Consider the following 20,049-nt stretch of genomic DNA (forward strand, 5'->3'; position numbering starts at 1 on the left):
AACATCTTTCATGAAATGATAAAAATGATAGGGTTTTTTTCATATTTTAACTATTTTTTGAAGCGTGGTGGTCTAATGTTTACTGTATCTTGATGAGTTCACTTGTAAACAGACCCGGCCAAGGGAGCCCGGGGCCCTAGAAGACGTAATACTACTTGCTACCCCGTGCTACACTGAGCCAAAGAAAGGTAATCTCTTGCACTGTCGATAAACCCGCCACACTGCTAATTCTCTCCATTGTTTTGGACACGGGACCAAGCCCATTTCTACCTGCTCAGTACCCTATTTCTCCAAAAGTTTCTCTGTTTGCAATTATCTGTTTTAAGTTTTCTTTGCGGGTGTGGTCAATGCTCTTGTGGTAAGTTTTGAGTTTTGAGGGGTTTTTTTATAATTTCCGGTTCCAATATTGAAGTTTGGTTTTCATTTGCTTCGGGTTTTGTACTCTGTCGCTTCTTTTTTTAATATTATGTCTCTGTAGGAGATTTTGAGTTTCCCAGTACTATTTTCTGCTTCCTGTTTGAGTCTTTTTGCCGTCTGTGGGCTCGTTTTTTTTAAGTTTTACTTTGGTGATTTTCAGGTTTTTTAATTCTTGCGGTTGGTACCGATACCTTACTTCCTGTTTTCAATGTAATATTTTATATTTCTCATTTTATGGTCCCTGGTGACAGTATTTCTGTGTCACATTTGATAACTTTGTACAGTTTAGAAAGTTTTCGGTTTCATTCTGTGTTCACGCCACAACATCTGCATCGTAACAGTCCTATTGTCAGGCCCTACCAGTCTAAGGAAACAAAGCCGTCACTAGAGGTAGTTACTTCAGATTATTTGTTTACCCTAAATTTAATCCTTTTGATGATATTTTTCCTATCCTGTCTAAGGAGGATAAGAGGAAACGTGGGGTATGTCATGATCTACGTGCTCGGGGAGTTCGTCAACCATTTATCTAGATAAAAAAAATAAACAGGTAATTAACTGCATCGAATGACAAGTTACTGTAGTTAATTATATATTACAGGTCACTAATTGCGGATCAATTTCTCGTGCGCATAGAATGCCTCGCTTTCAGTTAAGAAGATGAACCGCGAAACAGTTCAAGTTCTGGAAGAGAACATCTATTTTGACATGGAACTTAAAAACGAAACTGGTGCAAGAGTTTACGAAAATATTGCAAGTGGTACCCGCACGGTGCCTGAAGTCAAACAAACCGCTTTTGAGAATGAAAAGGCCAAAAGGAAAGAAGGATCAACACAAAGCAGGAAACACCCACAGTCAGATGCAGATGTGGTGCGGCGACTGTTGTGTATTATCATCGCTGTTGTTACAGTTTTCTTTTTGATAGCTGCTTGCACTTTGATTTTAGCCGTGTTGGTGCTGATGTTTCACCGGGGTGGTACTGCTTCAGCAGATTTCTCTTCAGTGCAAGGTAAGAGAGCTTTCTTCCAGTTTCTTCCGGATAGGCGTTAATTACATGCGGGGGTTTAAGATGGACTGCAATAGGCAGCATATGGTGAGGGTTATCAAAAGCGCAAGAAAGAATCAAGTTTTTGCACATCAAAGGTATAATACCTATTTGGCACACGCTGTACTAAGGTTAAGGTGCCTTTGCACAACTCTTGGCAATTATTTGACGACTTTATTCTGTCACTGATACTAAACTAATTTGTATCACCTTTGACGAAAAGCATAGACGGCCCAAGTTTTGTCACCTGAGACGGGCATATGGTAAAGACATAAGCACCATGAGTGAAAAAGGCGATATTTCATGCAGTTCGGACCTAACATTGACCAATCGCAGAACGAGAAATCGCTAATGATATGTCTCACCGATATACATCGGAATGGAGACTACAAGGACCGTCTGAATTTTCAGATCTCATTAATGGTAGTCTAATTATCTGTTCGTCTTAATGATGCCGCTTCATTTTCAGCAAATTAAACAAATGTGTTTTAATACAGAACAATATTCGTATTTTAAAAAAATAATAATGAAAGACCGAATGCTTGAAATCCTCAACCTGTCATCACTTAAACTAAGACAAAAAAAGGCTTGAAACAGTAGCTTAATTAAAAACCCTGTTTTATAAAGCCAGGGCTAAAAGCGAAGCTCTGGTTAATAATACTCATAAACAAAAGAAATTAAATCGTGTAATGCTAAACGGGGACGACAATGAAAATGGCTTCAAGACTAATAGATCTAATTAGAAAAAAAACAAATCGCACGTGCAGCACACTTTTTGTTCTAATTACCAAAAAACAAATTTGCACGTGCAGCACGCTTTTTTGTCTTTCCCTTGCCGTTGTTTTGCACGACTACAACGCTGTTTTGTACGACTAAAACGTCAAACTTCCTAGTAGCCGGCAAAAACATCCGTCCACAGCGGCGAAGAGCGAGGAGAAACGGATGTTTTCGCAGGCTAACTTCCTAGTTACACATTAATTTTATGGAGGAATTGTCGTATGTGCTTACCCAATATTTTGTTTCCTGTGTTCACGTTTATCCACATTAGAGTAAACATAAGAAATAACGCCGAAAAAGACACGACTTTGTTGTTGTTTTTTCTATCTAAAAGTCCAGGCAGCCCTGTGATTTCCTTCCAAACAAAACCTTGAGTTGCGTTTGGGTTGCCATACCTGTTGATTGAGTTATTTTACATTGGTATGCCTGTGGTGCGGACGGACGGTCAATGTACGATCACGTGATTACCAAATTTTCTGGGATATCCAAACCATGATTAAACCTCATTGTCGAGTGAATAAAGATTTCATTTCGGGACGGGTAATGCAGGGCTCGTGCACTGACATGGCATTAAGGGAGTTGTAGTTTTTCCACATCATAATGCTAACGTTAAATTTACTAAATTCTTTGCACTATTTTGTCACCGAGACGAAGAAAGGCCGACGCCATCTGTGAAATTAACTGATTTTGCCCGGGTAACGGCAACGTAAGGAGCGGGAATCGTTTGTTTGTACATGAAAATGTCCTCACGCAATGCTTTCACGACCTTGTTCGGGGGTCAAATTGTGTATACCAGTAACCTTCGCAACATTTGTATCAAACAGTCTGAAAGACCCATTAGTACGTGCTGCCTCGTCTCCAGTCGCTCGCGTCCCCGCGTGTTCCCCAATCCCCACTTAGCCTTGGGAAGGCGTGTGGAGTTGGCAGTAGTGCGTGTGTTGTCTTGGCTCTTTGAACATAACTTAAAACTTGCGATGTACCTTTAAGACAGAGAGTGATGAAACGTCTTTTCAAGTCGCATTGAACGTTATTGTAATTATTATTTGATTGCCTTAATGATGCCGCACTTAACTATCAAAAAAAATTGAAAAAATGTGTGCTATTATATGAAATTGGTCTGTATTAAATGATAAAGAACCACAGTAAATAGGCTCAAATGATAGCCTGAGGCAAAAGGTCAACACAACGTTTACTTTATGACTTTATTATTTTCTCATTTATTTTTACAAGCCCTAGTACAGAGACCAAGTGCTTGAATTACAGAAAACATCTGAAAAATAAGCTTCAAAAATAAATAGGTTCGAAACAGAACTTGTGCATATTTACACAAAAAGAGGAACGTCAAGACCACTCTTACATTACTTCGTGTATTAATCAATTTATGTCAAAGAGTTTAATTTGTTTAAGCTGTCCAAAATGTATACTGTACTTCTTTGTTTAAGATGATTAGTCAAGCACGATAAAGGCTCAATCCTATTCAGCTGTCGGCAACTTAAAATATATACAAACGAATTAGCTTAAGAAAGCACTAAATTTATTAATCATATGTCAATGATAAAACGGTGTTAAAATCGGATTAAAATCGCACTACACTTGAATAGACGACAATTGTTCCTTTAGACCGATCTAAAGAAGACTGGTGAATACAGATGCAATATCCTGATTCCCTAAATCTGAATTTATGCCGGCTTTCGACCGGCGGTTTCGCAGCGCAAGCGGCTGATCCAATGTCTGGTTACATGTCATAAGACTGAAATTTCAACTTTGTGTCATTTGAATCGTTACGAATACGTCATGTACAGTATAAACGTTTCACTGGTCAAAGTAGTCAAATAGGGCCCATTAGGGTCTTGTCCATACTAACGCGTTATCGATAGCCTCCGTTCTCGTTCACGCTAAAACCATCACGCTCTCAGCAAAAACGAAAGTGCAGGAAAACAAAATCTCTTAGGACCTCGTCCTAAAGGTTTTGTCTGCCAATGTTACAACTTTGGCAGTTGACAAGTCAGTTACTGAAGGAAAATTGAACATGAAAGGTCGCCCCCTGTAAGGAAATTTGGATTCCAGAATCCAGGAATTAATTGATTGTGGAATCCCGGATCCTGGGCTGTGGAATCCGGAATACCGCTAAGGATTGGAATCAGGAAACCAGGTTCCACAAACAAACAACCTGGAATCCGGAATCCACCACGTGAAATCCAGAATCCAAGGGTGCGTTCCTTTGGGATGATCCGGATCAGGATCTGTGATCCGCTATCACTCGGATAATGGTAGATCAAATGAACCGACGAATCCTTGTCCAGAGTGGATTCATCGGTTATTTTGATCTACCATTATCCGATTGATCTCGGATCACTGATCCTGATCCGGATCATCTCAAAGGAACGCACCCCAAGACTCTTGGATTCTATTACATGGGGTGGGAAAGGGGACAATTCTAGGATGCGCGTATCAATTTATAACTACTGTAAGAAGATGATGGAGATATCATCCTCGTGTTACCACTGTGTTGCCATTTTCGATGTTTCCATTCGTTTCCAAATTTTAACCTCTCGCTCGTGTAAATTATTTTGACTCGCTTATTCTGATTAATAAGAAAATTGTTTTCTTTGTTTTTCTTGTGTTTCAATGGAAGTAACAAAACTGGTAGCGGAAACGGAAGAAATGAAGAAAAATCTTTCTCGCATTGCCAGTGATTTAAAGGTAGGTACGGTTGTTTTGCCTGCGTATGAACTAACAGTGTTTGCGTCAAACAAAACAATTTAGAAGATTGCCTTTCACATCTAGTCTTTCACACGTAACATATATTTTTCTCTCCAAGGACAAAATAGGAGCACTATCGCAAGAGATACAAACAACCGGACAAGATGTTAAACAACTCAGAGTGACTCAAAAGGTAATTTCATGGTGCATCAGAAATTGCGTCAGTGCCTTTGATTCATTCATTAAACCTTTGTGGCGTTTTCAGCTCCACAAGTCCAAACAGCTCAGCTGAAACCCTCCACGACGGCCCGAAATAGAACAGAAGATAGTGGCCGTTGCTGAGTGATGACCGTTGATAGATGTTCGACTGAAATGAGCAGATAAATAATATTAATAAATATTAAATAAATGATGATGATGATATTAATATTAAAGATACTAATAATCGACATAGCATTCCCTGAGGACATCCGTGTAAGAAGAATGAGATTTTAGAAGAAAAGTTGCTCAAAAGGTAAATTCAGCATTTCTAAAGTCGTAAGCAAATGAGTGACAGAAAACTGTTCTTGAGGCCCGAGACCAGAGGTGTTAGCTTGCCTTCAACAGAGTCATAGTTAGAGAACTTTGGACCGCCATTTATTTACTTACATCATAAAAGAAACGTAAGTCATTAGCCATTATATCTCAAACGGTGATAAAACATAACGTGTTTTCTCCCACTAGCTCAATAAAACAGCACTTTGGCAGGCAATACATACAAACAGAGAGGAAGTGAACCATCTAATTGACAAGGTAACTCCAATTTAAACAGAAATTAACGAAACGTTAATAAGAGACTCAGCGCTGTAGAGATTTCCATCAGCCACGATCATGATCACGTTCTTGTTGCCCAAAAATAAAACCAAAAAAAACAACGATATTTAGAGAGAGTGTTCGAAGACCTGATAAACCCTTCGCTCTTCAAGTGTTCCCAGCAAACCGCAAGAAACTCTCCATATCGAATTGGAATATGGAAAGAGGGAAAACCGGAGTACCCCCAATGGAAAACCTCTCTTAGCAGGTAAGACGACGAGCATCAAACTCAAACACCATATGGCGTCGACGTCGGGAACCAGATCCAGGCCATATTAGCGGGAGGAAAGTGCTCTCACCACCATGCCCTTATAACTTTCCAAGGCAGTAAATATACGTAGACTAATTTAGTAGTCTTTTCTGATGACATACTTCTTTTCTTTCTCTAGTTGATGAACATCAGTCAAATTGAAGGTCCGAGGGGGCCCATGGGGCCTGCCGGATCCCCGGGATATAATGGTACCCGGGGCCCTCCTGGTGTTGCCGGGCAACCAGGATCCCCTAGCCCGCCTGGTTCTGGCAATCTGTCTCAATGTTCTTACAAGCAATTCGAAAGTTCTCCTTTCACAGCGGGCATTCAAGCTCAAATAAATGTCAAGGCAACTGAGAAAAAGGTAGGGCATTAATAGCAGAAGACATCGAGAAGATTATCATAACGTAATCTTTAAGCAACAAAGCTAAACTTTCCACTTAAAAAAAAATCCGTCCTGCGCGAAATGAACCAGCATAAGACATTGAGGATGAGATCAAAGTCTAAAAAATTACAAAAAAGCTCAAACGGCTTGTAATTTTCAAGCTCCTCTTTGGTTTTAAATACTTAAAATTGGCAACCAGTAAACCCAATATGAGTCATTTGAGTTTGATGACCAATGTAACGCTCACCAAGGTACTACGCAACCATAAACCATGAACAACATCCGCATGCGCAACGGTAGTAATGCACTGACCACTAGTTGCTGTTGTTAAGGCAAAAGTTTCTAATTATCAACAAGTTCCTGTGAATGGGTACGTTGACTCGGGCTTGGTTCAGACGCCGTATTTTTCATGTGCCGAGGCTAATTGAATAAGTTCGACTTTGGAGCGACACTGGCGCGACATCTGACTCAGACGGCGCACCGTGTGTCGAGCCCAAGTTAAATTCGACAAAAGTTCGACAGACTCTGTAGGACTTAACGTTTTCGCCGCACCGAACTAAAACTGCCGTACCAAATTTGATTCAGACGCCGCTCTTTTGCCGTACTAAATTCATCAGTTGGGTTCGGCACATGAGTAGAGGGGCGTCTGAACCGGGCCTCAGAACCTTAGTAAACCACGAACGCTCAGGTGCCCATCATTTTTACCAACTAGTTTAAAGATGTCAAAAGAAGCAATGCTCATATATCGTTTAGGAACCTAACATTCAGTAACTTCCACCATTTCAATTCATTAGTTACTGTTCTTTGCAGGGTCAGAAATTCCTTGGTGTGAATTGTGGAACAAATGATGCATCCGTTGTGGAGCTCACAAGCAAAGTCACGTCGGATGGCTTTAGAGAATACCGGTGCAATTGTAAAAACACTGTTAAAAGTGGAGCCCAGAACATGTATTGTTACATTCACTACTGGGAATGTCTAGTGTAACGAAAAGAGGAAACAGGGCCCCGAGAATACGAATCTAGAATTGCTGAAATTTTTCAGCAAGACCTCTCTGATTATTTTCATTCGCTTTCTCTAGCCGAAACCGTCTCGTATGCTACTATCCTGTACGAAAATTCCGTTTGCTCTTTTCTCATTTCTAGACTATTCCTGTTTCGTTAAAAAGGAGGGAATGCTATTGAAGCCACAAAGGTATTAAAGTTTACCCTCAAAGACAAAAAAATCTTTCTTTAAAATCTTTCTTTAACGCCCACTCACTAGTGGAACCAAATCAACAAACGGCCCCTCACAAGGGTATTTGCTACCACTGCAGCTTGAGCGGTTTATCTTACAATACAAACAGTATACTTTATAAAAAGTATTACTACCAAAGACGGTACGATCAACACTTCAGTTGAGATGAACACTGTGATGAGTTCTGACCAAGCAAGGAAAATTTAATTCTTGACCTATATAATCATAGAAAAGCCTTACCTATAATATACTACCTTATTTTTAAAGGGAAAATGTTGGATTTCAAGCGCAGTAGTAGAGGGTATTTCTATTTCTGTGGGGAAAATATCATCAAACTGAGCAAAGTAAAGGCTGGTTTTCACTAGCGACGGAGTCGGAGTCGGAGTAGGAGTCGTACGCGGGGTCGTAAGGGCGCTTATGACCTAGTGAAAATCAAAAATGGGAGTCGTAAGCGAAATCATAAGCGCGACGGAATCGGAGGTAGAAGAATCCGAACGCTTCCAATTTCTTCCGACTCCGCTAACGACTCCATCGCTTACGTTCCGCTTCTGATCTTGTGAAACCCGATTGTCTTTGTCGGAGTCGGAAGCAGAAGCGGAGGAATAAACCAATCACATTGCACATTCCCACGCTTTGTGATTGGTTTGGTCCTTCCGCTTTTGTTTTCGACTCCGACGACCCAGTCTTCACTTGATCGTACGCGACGGAGTCGTAAGCGGAATCAGAAGAATTAGAACGGTGTTTTCAGTAGATCGTAAAGTTCTACGCTTTTGATTACGACCCCGACTCCGACTGCGTCGCTAGCGAAAACCACCCTTAAATAGTCAGATATGATCTAGCTTTTCGCTGAAGCATTTCTATTTCTTTGTTGCAAAATTTTTCATGAATATGTACGTTTTACGTTTGGTAAGCTACCTACCAGAAGCAGAACCTTCCCATTTAAGGAAAAGAAAAAAATTAACGAGCAACGTCGCGTAACATGTTTTGAAGACTTTAAGTAGTATAGAAGCGATGTTTTACTCCGCATTTTTTGCAATTTGAGGTGGAATACATTAACATCGATCACGTCATAGTCATTTGTCTTTATCAATAAAATGTGGATAAATCTCATTAAGATAAGGTCATCTGCTATTTTGAGGAGGTTTAACCACTGAGCTTTACTGATGTTAGATCGATGTCAAAGTTTATTTTTTAAAAACCTTTTTTTATGAAGCCGGCTGTGACTCAAAATCGCTGAATTGTAGCATAATTATGCAAAAGCGTTTTTTTCTGGCACTTACGTCAACGTTTAACTAACCTACTTTCCTTCCTCCTCCTCCACAATTCAGTTATTTCCCTTTTCCGTCATTTTTTTATTTTCCCTCCACCGACACCACATGTCTATTGTTTTCCCTTCTCCTTATTTCTGTTGTTTTGCCTCCTCCGCCTCCTCTTCATTTCTCATTGTTTTCCTCCTCCTTCTCGTCCTCATTTCTATTGTTTTCCTTCTCCTCATTTCTGTTGTTTTGCCTCCTACTCCTTATTCACCATTTTCACATAGACCATAATGCATCTTGTTTCCCCCCCCCCACCCCCCCAAGAAAAAAACTTGCATAACCATCATTTCAAATTTCCCCTGGGTAGTACAGTCATCCCAAGAGAAATCGAAGACGATGTTTATGCAAAATTTGGGGGGAATAAACAAGGTGCATTATGGTTTATGTGGAAATGGTAAATTTCTATTTTTTTCTCTCCTCCTTCTCTTTCCATTTTTTCCCTCCTTCCCTCCTCCGCCTCATTTCTATTGTTTTCTCTCCTCCTCCACCTCAATTAAGATTGTTTTTCCTCCTCCTCCTCTTCCTTGTGCTCCTCATTCCTATTGATTTCCCTCTTCTTCCACCAGTGACTTAAAGTGGCCTGAAGTTTCGTCACTTAGAGTTTAAATGAATTTAAATTTCAAAATGGTAAAACTCAATTTGTCAAAAATGGTGGCCTGAAGGTCATGCCAAAATACATTTTTCCGAAAGGTTTTGTGCATTCCCGCACTAGAGTTGAAAGTTCTGGAAAGTTATGTTTGCTATTTTGGCAAAGATCCCTTTCAAGACCAATACCTAAGTATCAGAAGTCCTTCATGTCTAAAAGCCAGCCGATCTGATTTATTAAATATAGTTGTCTATAGGGGAACAATTGGGACGAAAGGTTTTTGTTCTTTTTTCTTCTTTTGTATGATTTCTCCAAGGTAAATCTCTCCTACAAAGGATTCCTAGTGTTTATTCCCCGAATTATGCGCGTTAATCGAAAAAGAGCAAAAAACAGCGCGGTAGGTAAGACGGAATTTCCTTTTAAAGTTTGCCAAGTGGTTTTTGCTCATGTGACAAATTATAATTATTGTGGCCGCCAATGTGCGCATTTTCCAAACGTTTTATCATCCGGCCTTAAATTTACACCCAACAACCAATTCTGTGGTTTGCCCAAATTTAACATGAATATCTTTTCAGCCCTATGTTCCCCGGATTACGTCTGTCGTAATGGACAATTGGCAACCTCTAAATTTCGACCAAACAAAGACCTTGAGTCTCCGAAATAACTGTTTACGAAGACAAGACAATGTAATCCCAGAGAATCGACTGACACATTCAAAAAAAGACCCCCGAATTATAACAGTAAAAGAAAAGTTGTATTACCGATCGTAATTTGGTGTAATCATCGATTCAAAATTATTTTGGTGCTATCGGAGGATGTAATTACTTTAGAACAGCCATGATATCGTTTATTATGTTTATTATGTCATCACTTCTTCTTCTTCTTCTTCTTCTTCTTCTTGTTATTATTATTATTATTATTATTATTATTATTAAGCAATGAAGGAATGTGGGGATAAATGACGGTAACAGAAATAACTGTTGAGCCACTACGGAATTTCTAGGCCCTCAAAATTCCAAACGTTCCGGGCTTTGCTTATGGACGAAAATAGCCCCTCTTGCTGCACGTCCGTTTGTATCAGACGGAGAAGACGTGCCTTTTGATTTTTGTTACTCGGCAGTGGCAAGAGATAGAAAATAAAATCTACTAGTGCTAGCTCTCATGAATAATTTATGGAAAGAAACCTTAACATGAATCTGTTCCTGAACAATACAGCCTTTTTCACGTGACGTCACGTCTGCCATGTTGTTGTCCCAAAATAATGACACGGCGGCCATGTTGGTGTCACAAACCAGTCCTCTGGAGGTTGAACCTTTATCTTATGTAAAAGCTTTCTTTTGTTCCAATAAATTTGCAAAGCTCTTGGCCACGTGAGTGAGAGTGCTCTATACATTGTTTTCACATGACGTCACGGCGGCCATATTGGTGTTCCAAATCAGCGCTGTGGGAGTTGAATTTGCATAGCGGATGGTCACGTGAGTGAAACCGCTCTAAACGAAAGCAAAGCACTTCGGCTAAGTTGCGTACGTAGCAGGCGCTTGGAAGAAATGGGTGCAAGAAAGAATGGGGCACAGTGATTTGGATACCTCCTGGATTGAAATCATCACTTGAAATCATCACTTCAATTTCCAAATAAAATCTAATGCCATGAGTCCCAATAGTTTATTCATTAATATTCTTATGGATCAACAGAGAAATGATACAAAATCAAACACACATGCAAAAGCCACGCCTTTGATGATGGTTTTGAACGCTAGCAGGGCATGGGACAGAGTGCGAGGGGGCAGTCTTTGACTCAAAGAACCTGTCTAAAACTAGATATGGATGGGAGGGAAATCAGAGATTTGTAGTTCAGGCTGCACTGGACCAGGGTTTAATCGCCCCCGCCGGGGGCCTGAAGATTTTTCTATCACCGGCTAATTAAGCACGTTTAGCAACACAATACTGAGAAGTCACTGTCACCTGAAAACTAAAAACGCTGATTAAATTCAGCTTAGGCTAACCATGACCTATATATAGCAGACATGAGGCAAGCTAAAGAACATAAAGAGCGAGGGATCTATTTCCTCATCAAGAAAAAAAATGCGAACGAAAGAAGCATTTCACTTTCAAACGAAAAAAGCCATTCTACTAAAGGATCCAGTGGTATAGTTTCTGCCGATGTGAATCGGCACAAAAAGGGTCACAGTCTTGTTAAAAGGAAAAAAAAGCCAGTGCATAAATTGCTGAAGTGTGTTAGACTAGAGATGAAAAAGGAAAGAGTTGGAGTTAAAACTTATCTAAAACGCGAGCTGGCTGAAGTTTGTAGGTTTGCCAGTGGTTTTATTGCTCCAACCACAGCTACTGACGTCTCTCCCACTGTCACAGCAGGGAACTTACGACGGCAACGGCAGCGAAAACGTCAGTTTTAACATGAATTCCCGTTTTTTCAAACTTTGTCGCGTTTATTCCAATTTGCTGAAAATGGCAAGTGTAGGCCAATTTCCCTGGAGTTGATTTCCAGAGGACCGCACTCACGTTTAGAGAGAGAAAAAGAGATTCGTCGTCGCTTGTTTACGTCCTGCATAAAACTTGCAATTAGGCATTTTCACGTCGTAGGCGTGGAAGGACGGGAAAGAAATGTACAAAAAAGCGTGAAGCACGTGCAAACTTGTTGTTTGGCGTAATAAACCTATTGCTTTTTTGACGTCCTCGCTGCCGTCGCCGTCGTCGTTGCTAAAGCTCCCTAGCATCTCTAGCGGCGAGGAACGCCGAGAAGAGACGGCTGTATTTGCAAACTACATTTAATTCTAGTCACTCTGCACGTTTTAAGTAAGCCTTATAGTGACGAACATCGGGTTCCTCTTTACAATCTCGTTGTGTCATCAAATACATTGTGTATAAAGTAAACAAACTAAATCATGAGGACAACGCCCATGATCAACAACGGTTCAATGTCTTAATGTTAAACAAATTCTCATTATAAGCTCTATAATGTTTAAATGAAAACAGTCAAGAGAATATGCGGTTTGATCCTACTGGATGGAGTGGGTTAAGGACAGACAGTGAATTATTCCCCTTCTCCTGTTTTGTTAGGCTTGTAAGTTAGAATGTGATTTACAACGCATTTATTGGGGAATAGATCAACCACAAGGTTGTTATCGTTATAAATATGTTATGTTTTTAAGGATCAAAGAATTTTAAATAACTGTATCCGGTCAAGCCAAAACAAATTTACACAGGGTAGCGGAGCTTCACCTTTTTACCTTCACTGTAATTTATTGCATAACGATACTTCCATTTCTTAACTTAATGTCCATTTCAATCGTTTTTTCTCATCTGGTGTGGGGTAAAAAGACATTTTTAAGCTGTAGGAACCACCTGGATAAACCTTCCGGCGAAATGTTTAATCTTAAAACAAGCAGAGCGTCCATTAGGGCTCTAACAATATCATGAAAAAATGGTATGCCCTTAAGATGTCTCCTGCTTGGCCCAGTTAGTGAGTGAGAAAACCACATATTAAAAAAAAAACAGCGTTCTTGGAAACAGTAATCGCGAAATGGGTACTTCATTAGGACTTCCATGAAGTGAAGCACATAATAGGCTGAACTGGGTTGAGGCGAGTGCATGAAACAGAAAACAGGCCAATTTAGACATCCGGCTACTTATGAACGAACTTTGACCGGTTTTAGCGGCTCGACTTTGCCCTCGTCTTAAAATTAGTACCGTCATGATGGTTCAGGACAACTGTGTTTATACTTATGTCTTTATTGTCTTATTCCGTTTGTTTGTTTGTTTGTTTTGTACCCCTCCTTTTTCTTCCTTTTAGTGCTCTTTCTTTTTTAGGAGTGTTGTTTCATGCGATAAAGAGCGTTTAATTTCATGCTTCTAATATATCATCTTAAACCGTCGGAAACCACAAGTATTATTTACATCCTTTCGTCTGATGTCAAACCGCGTGGGCAGAAAAGCAACTGGGTAATTACGCACAATCTACCGAACACTACAGACAACAGCCAAAACAAATGACCAGAAAGTTTCACAATTGAGTCTTTGGTATAAACATGCCCGCAGGAAAATCTGAGAATGAATACAGCGAATGTGTGCCTCCAGGTGCCCTTTCCACGAGCCAGGAAAATCTCTACTCCACCCTAAATTTCGGAAGAAACGAATTTCTCAACGTATCTGCCTTAACAGTGAGCACGAAAAATCTATGGGAGGGCAAAACTAAGCAGCAAAGCACACGGGACTTGCGTCTTGAGCCAATGTACATTGACGTTTTATCTGAGTCAAGTACAGCAGGAAAATCATCTCGGAGGTTAACATGCCTTATTGCGTGGCTGGTAATGCTGACCATTCTTTCGTTTGCCTCTCTGGCGGTCACAGTTTTTATATTTTACAAAGGGGGTATGACCAACGAAAAGCCCTCTTCTACTACTTTGGATACAAACGGTAGGTTTTAGAAGTATTTACACTGTAAATTTAGGCGTAAACGAAAGGGGGTAGGCTTTTGCTTTCCGTTAATTTCATCTCAAGGTTATCGGAAAAATCTTTCTCTCTCTTTAAGAAGGTCTACATTCATCGCGAACCACTTCACTGGGCAATACGGTCTTTTACTGCAAACAGTGTCTTAGCAGGGACATTATTTTTATTTTTTTTATTTTTTTTTCTACCACTTTTTTAAGTAAAAAGTTTCTTTGATGCTTCTACATTGCGTTTGATATAAAACGGGATGTATACCCGTTTCCCAACTTGTTTGGTAATTCAATACGGTTAATCACTAAATATCGCTACTTCCTTTTCTTTGGTGACGTAACTCCTTAATTAACCCGGCTCCGGATCACAAGTCTATTCCACGTTTGCAATGTTTACATGTTCTTAATTCTGATTGGCTAACGATCTGCCAAATTAAGACTCCTTTTTGATTAGCCAATCAACGTTTGGATGGTCCCGATTGAGTTTGTTACACTGTAAGTTTTAAATGTTTCTTTAGGGAGAAAAATTGACCTAAAAACATTCTTCAGATTTTGTATAACTACGGTCTCGGATAGTTGACGGGATCTTTTTATGCTCGTGGGCTAAAACTCGCGCTACATTTCTCCACAGGAAATTGGTGTAGTGCATGTGACCGGACTTCCCGAAACAAATTTGTATAGGTAATAGCATGAATTGTAGTGATATTTGGCATAAATACCGCGAGTGATATTTCGAAACCGTTATACGTAATTTCACGAGCCTTTACACGAGTGAAATTTGAGACAATTTTGAAATATCACGAGTGGTATTTATGCCAAATAACACGTACAAATTATGCTATTATTTGTTTATACTACTGGGTATTTCAATTAAGCTGAAATACCACTGCTCTAACGCAATCAAATTGCAGAAATTTTTCATGTAGTAGTATAAACCATGGAAAAATTATAACGGAAACTTAATGGTGTTATGCCATCCACCATGTTATAACACACTATAATGAGACAAGACGCGGTTCGGGAAGTTGCTACTTAACAAAACAACGAGGAAATCGGAAGATTGTAGTTCTCTCTTAACTAGGGAAAGCGAACGAGGAACTGTTAGGGTTACAGAGAAGGTTTAATAACTGGCAGCCTCTTTTTTCTCTCCAGACATGGTATTATGGTATAATGCTGCTATAATACCATTATGACATTGAGTTTTATGAATCTATTTTTTTTTTTACCGCGAAAACTTTCATTTCTATCAAAAACAAAAACAACTACCTGACTCCGGGGTGAAGTCCGAAGCGAGGTCACTACAAACAGAAAAAAGGCGGGAAAAACTGGCAGAATACCTAGGCATGTGCCGCATACGCAAGTTTTGCACTATACCTGCCTGCATAAATGAAAAGAATCACTGGCTAAATAAATAAAAATATCTTCAATTCGGTCTGTAGTATAGCCGCTCAAAACGCCAGCTATAGTGTTATCATTTTATGGCGGATCACTTACTTAAATAAACAAATACCGAAGATCAATTTCTACCACAAGGTCACGTTTTGTTGCAAAACATGGGCATTCCGATTACTTTATTAATACATCTTTTGCACAATCTGACCTCCATACGGTATTAAAAAGCATAAGTAGCTTTGGCCCAGCTTTTTCTCAACGAAAGGATCCGTTACGGGTCATGTTGCCTGTACTGTTAGATAGAATGATCATTATGAGCAATACCTTGAACGATTTCAAATTAAAAGTGGAGCATATGTTACCAATCAATACTTCTAGAAATTCAAATAATATTATCATTCTATCATACTCCAGCATATGGGCGACATTTATTTCGCGGGGGAGGGTGTTCTTGGGTATGTTTTGAGTGAATTCTTCCGGGACTCCAAATTGGGCCCCGTTTTGAGAGAATTTACACTCAGACTTATGCCCCGTTCTCGGAATAGCACAGTTATTATAATATCTGACCATGGCCAAAATTAAATGGCCCGTTACAAAAATTCGTCATTTTGTTAAGCAAGCAGTTGAACATTTCGTGCATTTGACAAAAATCAAAAGCGAACAAACAAAATATATGAAAACAAGTTCGAGCTCCAATCGGAAGGAACACCCACACGCAAGCGTCTCCCTGTCGTCCTTGTAAAAGGTTCAGCTTTTCACAAACCTCGCAAGAAGGATACCCGAGTTGTCTTCTATATGCCGCCCAATAAAGAAAACTGGGACTGTAAGTACATGCCGCGAAAGAGAATAGTATTAGGAGTGATGCATAGGGAAAGAGCCCATTTACGTTATGCAGTCACTTCTCGGGTTGATAACACAGAATAGCAGCATCAGTACGGCAAAAAATATTGCGTGCAAAAACCAAAACACACCCTCTTGGTAAAATGACGTGCCTTCCTTGCAGGAAGTTCCGCTGCACGAAATCTTATTGATTCAATTGAATTAATATAGATTTATAATAGATTTACTGATCTCTTCATTCCTACAGGTAAAAATATTTTTTCATTCTCAACTTTGGACTTCAGCCTCCAGCTTATTATTTTTGGGACCCTGCAATTTAGCGGAACGCGATAAATTGGTAGGACGCGAGACATCCGTGAAGATATCAGGCCTTTGCGTGAAACAAGCCGATATAGCAAGAAAAAAATTGTCAGCACTCTCTTAATAGAGCTGATATGCCAACGGGATTAGTGATACTGAGAGGTCTGTACTGAAACTGATACTTTTTGCTGTTGTTCTCTTCTAGGCGCACGTGATTTGGGCAAATTTAACCCTCGACTGGGTTCTTTTCAAGGTAGTGACATCGAAAGAATCAATCAACTTTCCAAGAATTTGACTTCTCTGTGGCAAAAGCTGGTAATTTGATGAATTTGTTTGTTTGTTTGAGTTAACAAAGTGAAAGAGGACAAGAGGAAACCTTTCTAAAAGAAAGAGAAATAAGAGAAATTCCCCTCTAATAGATTTCTACACTACTACATTTTATATAAGATGATTCGTCGGTATAAGCATAGAGGCTGTTATGAAAAAATTGTGTCCAGGGAACCACACAACGCAAAATCAAGCGGCAATTGTTGTTGCTGGATCTCTTTTTATTGAGAGACTTCAAGCAGATGTCATAAAATTTAAGTCTCTTGATTAAGTTTAGGGGATATCCAGAAATTTTGAGGGTTTTTGTAAAGTCAGGGCCGGGTGGTCACATTGTGCCCCCTCCTGCCAGGCTAAATAGGTTTAAGTCAAGAGCGATTAAGGTATAGGCACGCTTAGGATCAATGAGGCTCATACGGTCAAAGCTTATCTCGTTTAGGTAGTTTGAGCCACCCCTGGATCTTGGTCCGATCCATCGGACCTCATGGTAGTTAAAACCGTTTTGCAAATTGTATATGCCTAATTCGATAAAGGTTGCTTTGGCAATTGGTCATTGGCGATCGGGCATAGGGCATTCAGGCATACAGAACAACGCAATAATGTGTTTGAGTGACCACAAAAAAAATAGATTCCCAGTGCCCAATTACCAATGCCGAAAGAAGACTCTGTTGAATCAGCTGTACATCCATAGCTTTGATTTATTGTTTACAATCTGTTGCTTCATTTTACAGGAAAACGTCAGCAAAATGGCAGGGCCACCAGGAATGAAAGGCTCTACGGGGCCAAAGGGCCCTCGGGGCTTCAATGGCAGTAAAGGTGTACCTGGAAAACCTGGTGCACGCGGACCACCCGGGCCACCGGGTCCACAGGGAGCAGACGGCCCTCGGGGCTTTAATGGTAATGACGGAAAACAAGGTGCACCCGGACCGCAGGGTCCTCAAGGAGCAGGGGGCCTCATGGGACCGCCAGGAAAAAATGGTACCAGAGGGCTTGACGGTTCTCCAGGGCCCCCGGGTCCAGGGGGAACTGGAAACTTTAGCTCTTGTGTTTTCAAAGCCAAAATGGATTCAGCTCAGGTACAAGCAGGGACCTCGGCATACAATGACGTGTGGATCATTGAAGCAGTAGTAAGTATGGTCTATAAATCAATTAATTCGTATTAAGAAACCCGAACATAGCAGCTGAGAAACACGGGTTTCCTCAATTCCCTACTACATAATCAACTCATTACGCTCTCGCAAAGTCATAGAACCGCGATCGTCAGCAAAATTCGTAAGCTGACATGACGTAACGTAACATGACATAACGTAACGTAACGATGGTAAAAGTTTCGTTAACCATGGCGACTGAGAGGCGTAAAACGTGTTTGCAGACGAAGCTAATTATTCCATCTGCTTCTTCTAAGCTTTCATTAAGCCTTTTTTTACTTTTTCCGAGAGATACTCAGGCCTCGAGAGGCAAAAAAATCGTAAAACAGGGAAAAAATCCCCGGAAAATAAATTTTGACAGAGTTGACCCAATTTTAAATTTTTCAAGTGAGTGAGGATCTTGGAACGTATGCAGATTATGTTTTTTTTAAGTGTTGGTCAAAAACTGATTTGTGGTCACTCGGATGGGTTACAAATTGAACTTTTAAGAAATAACGATCAAAACGTCCAAGACAAATGTATAGGAGCCTGGTCACAGTTTTTCTTTTTTTAACATTTGTTTAATTTCATTATTTTTCAGGGGAAAAAAGTGATAGCTACATGCTATTCAAATGATGCGTCTAGTAACATACTGTCACGTTCTAAAACCCGTGATGGATTACCTTACTACACTTGTACATGTACTGGAACGCGCAACACCGGGGTAAAATTCATGTTGTGTACCATACTCTACTTGGAATGTGACCTTTGAACTCTCAATGATTATGCATGATCTCAATGATCGTGGGCGGTAAAAAAACTACGTTGTGAATTTCTTACCGCATAAACCTTGGTGCAAGTTTCCTCGAAAACAATGATGATAAGGTGTTAAAAGAGACTAAAATAATATAACTGGCTGCAAAGAATATTTGCTTGCCAAAGAAATTTAAAGGAGATAGAAAGGGAATAATTCATACCCTTTCCGTAAATTTTAGTTTTGTTTGACGGAATGATAATTTCTTTAAGTTTTATTTGCAGGTGAAGTAGGGTTAGTAGAAGTAGGAATTTCCTCTTTTTGTAAAAAATGTAAATAGTTGATGAAGTATTTCCTCGAGTAACCGGACAGGCGCTAATTCAAAATTTGGATCAAAAGGGAACTGGGGAGCTTAAATCTAAGGGAGGAAGTTTATTAAATGTTTCCCTTATAGGAGGCAAACAAAAAGAGGGAGAAGGTTAAAACAACGGACAACCTACATAAATAAACACTGGCAATATACAGAGATAACAAACAAAATGGTCTGAAACGGAATTCAGGAAGAAAAACGCATTTCTGCGTTGACTTAGTCAAACTAACTTGCTTCCAGGGTTCTCTCCGGGGCGAGATAGGAGAGAACCCTGAGAACGAGGTCAATAGTCAATAAAAGTGGGGAAAAGGAGGCTTTCAATGTGACGTCCTCACTATCCAAGACATTAAGGGAAGTAGAGGAGAGCGCTTATTACAGCGGTGTCGCTCATTCGAGGAAATACGATAACTAGATTTGACAATGAGAGCACCGCGTGCTCGTCCACCCGTGTATATAGCAAGTAAAAAGTGAATCTGTAAATAGCACAGTACCTGAATTTTTTGCACAGCCTATGAATGATAATTTATAATTATAATATAAATGTTTGTTGCATATATGTAAAATTTGTAATTTATGTATTAATTATTTAATATTGCATGGGTTATGAAACAAAAGAGAACGACTGCGCAAAATATTTAAGTTTGGGGGGAAATAAAAGAAATAAAATACCTTAATGTTAGTTGTCAGTCTCTTCTGTATTGGGTCAGCCTACGCGACGCTGATGACCGGCTGGACAGCAAAAATTTATGGTCGTTTATCACATCCCTTGATATTTTACCTTAACAAAAAGAAATCCAAATTTTAGAAGCATAAGCAGACGAAGACCTTGCTCAAAAGATCGTTTTCACATGACGTCACGGCGGCCATATTGCAGTACAAAACAATGAACATGTTGGCCAAACAACAAACAAAGAAATCCTATGGGGA

The 20,049-nt window shown here is 39.9% G+C and overlaps 2 protein-coding genes across 2 annotated transcripts; both read left to right on the top strand.

Moving 5' to 3' along the window:
* Nucleotides 1-1,074: 1,074 nt before the first annotated feature.
* On the top strand, nt 1,075-7,605 carry LOC140943444 (uncharacterized). Its single transcript, XM_073392532.1, has 6 exons — nt 1,075-1,423; nt 4,872-4,939; nt 5,058-5,132; nt 5,663-5,731; nt 6,181-6,405; nt 7,237-7,605. The coding sequence occupies exons 1-6, from the start codon at nt 1,075-1,077 to the stop codon at nt 7,408-7,410; spliced, it is 960 nt and encodes a 319-aa protein (XP_073248633.1). The 3' UTR covers nt 7,411-7,605.
* Nucleotides 7,606-13,396: 5,791 nt separating this feature from the next.
* Nucleotides 13,397-19,239, top strand: LOC140943547 (uncharacterized). Its single transcript, XM_073392638.1, has 4 exons — nt 13,397-13,992; nt 16,753-16,862; nt 17,603-17,998; nt 18,600-19,239. Exons 1-4 carry the CDS (start codon nt 13,605-13,607, stop codon nt 18,768-18,770), a joined length of 1,065 nt encoding a protein of 354 aa, XP_073248739.1. The 5' UTR covers nt 13,397-13,604; the 3' UTR covers nt 18,771-19,239.
* Nucleotides 19,240-20,049: the final 810 nt, after the last annotated feature.

The sequence above is a fragment of the Porites lutea genome, chromosome 7, assembly GCF_958299795.1.
Source record: "Porites lutea chromosome 7, jaPorLute2.1, whole genome shotgun sequence".
Taxonomy (NCBI): Eukaryota; Metazoa; Cnidaria; class Anthozoa; order Scleractinia; family Poritidae; genus Porites; species Porites lutea.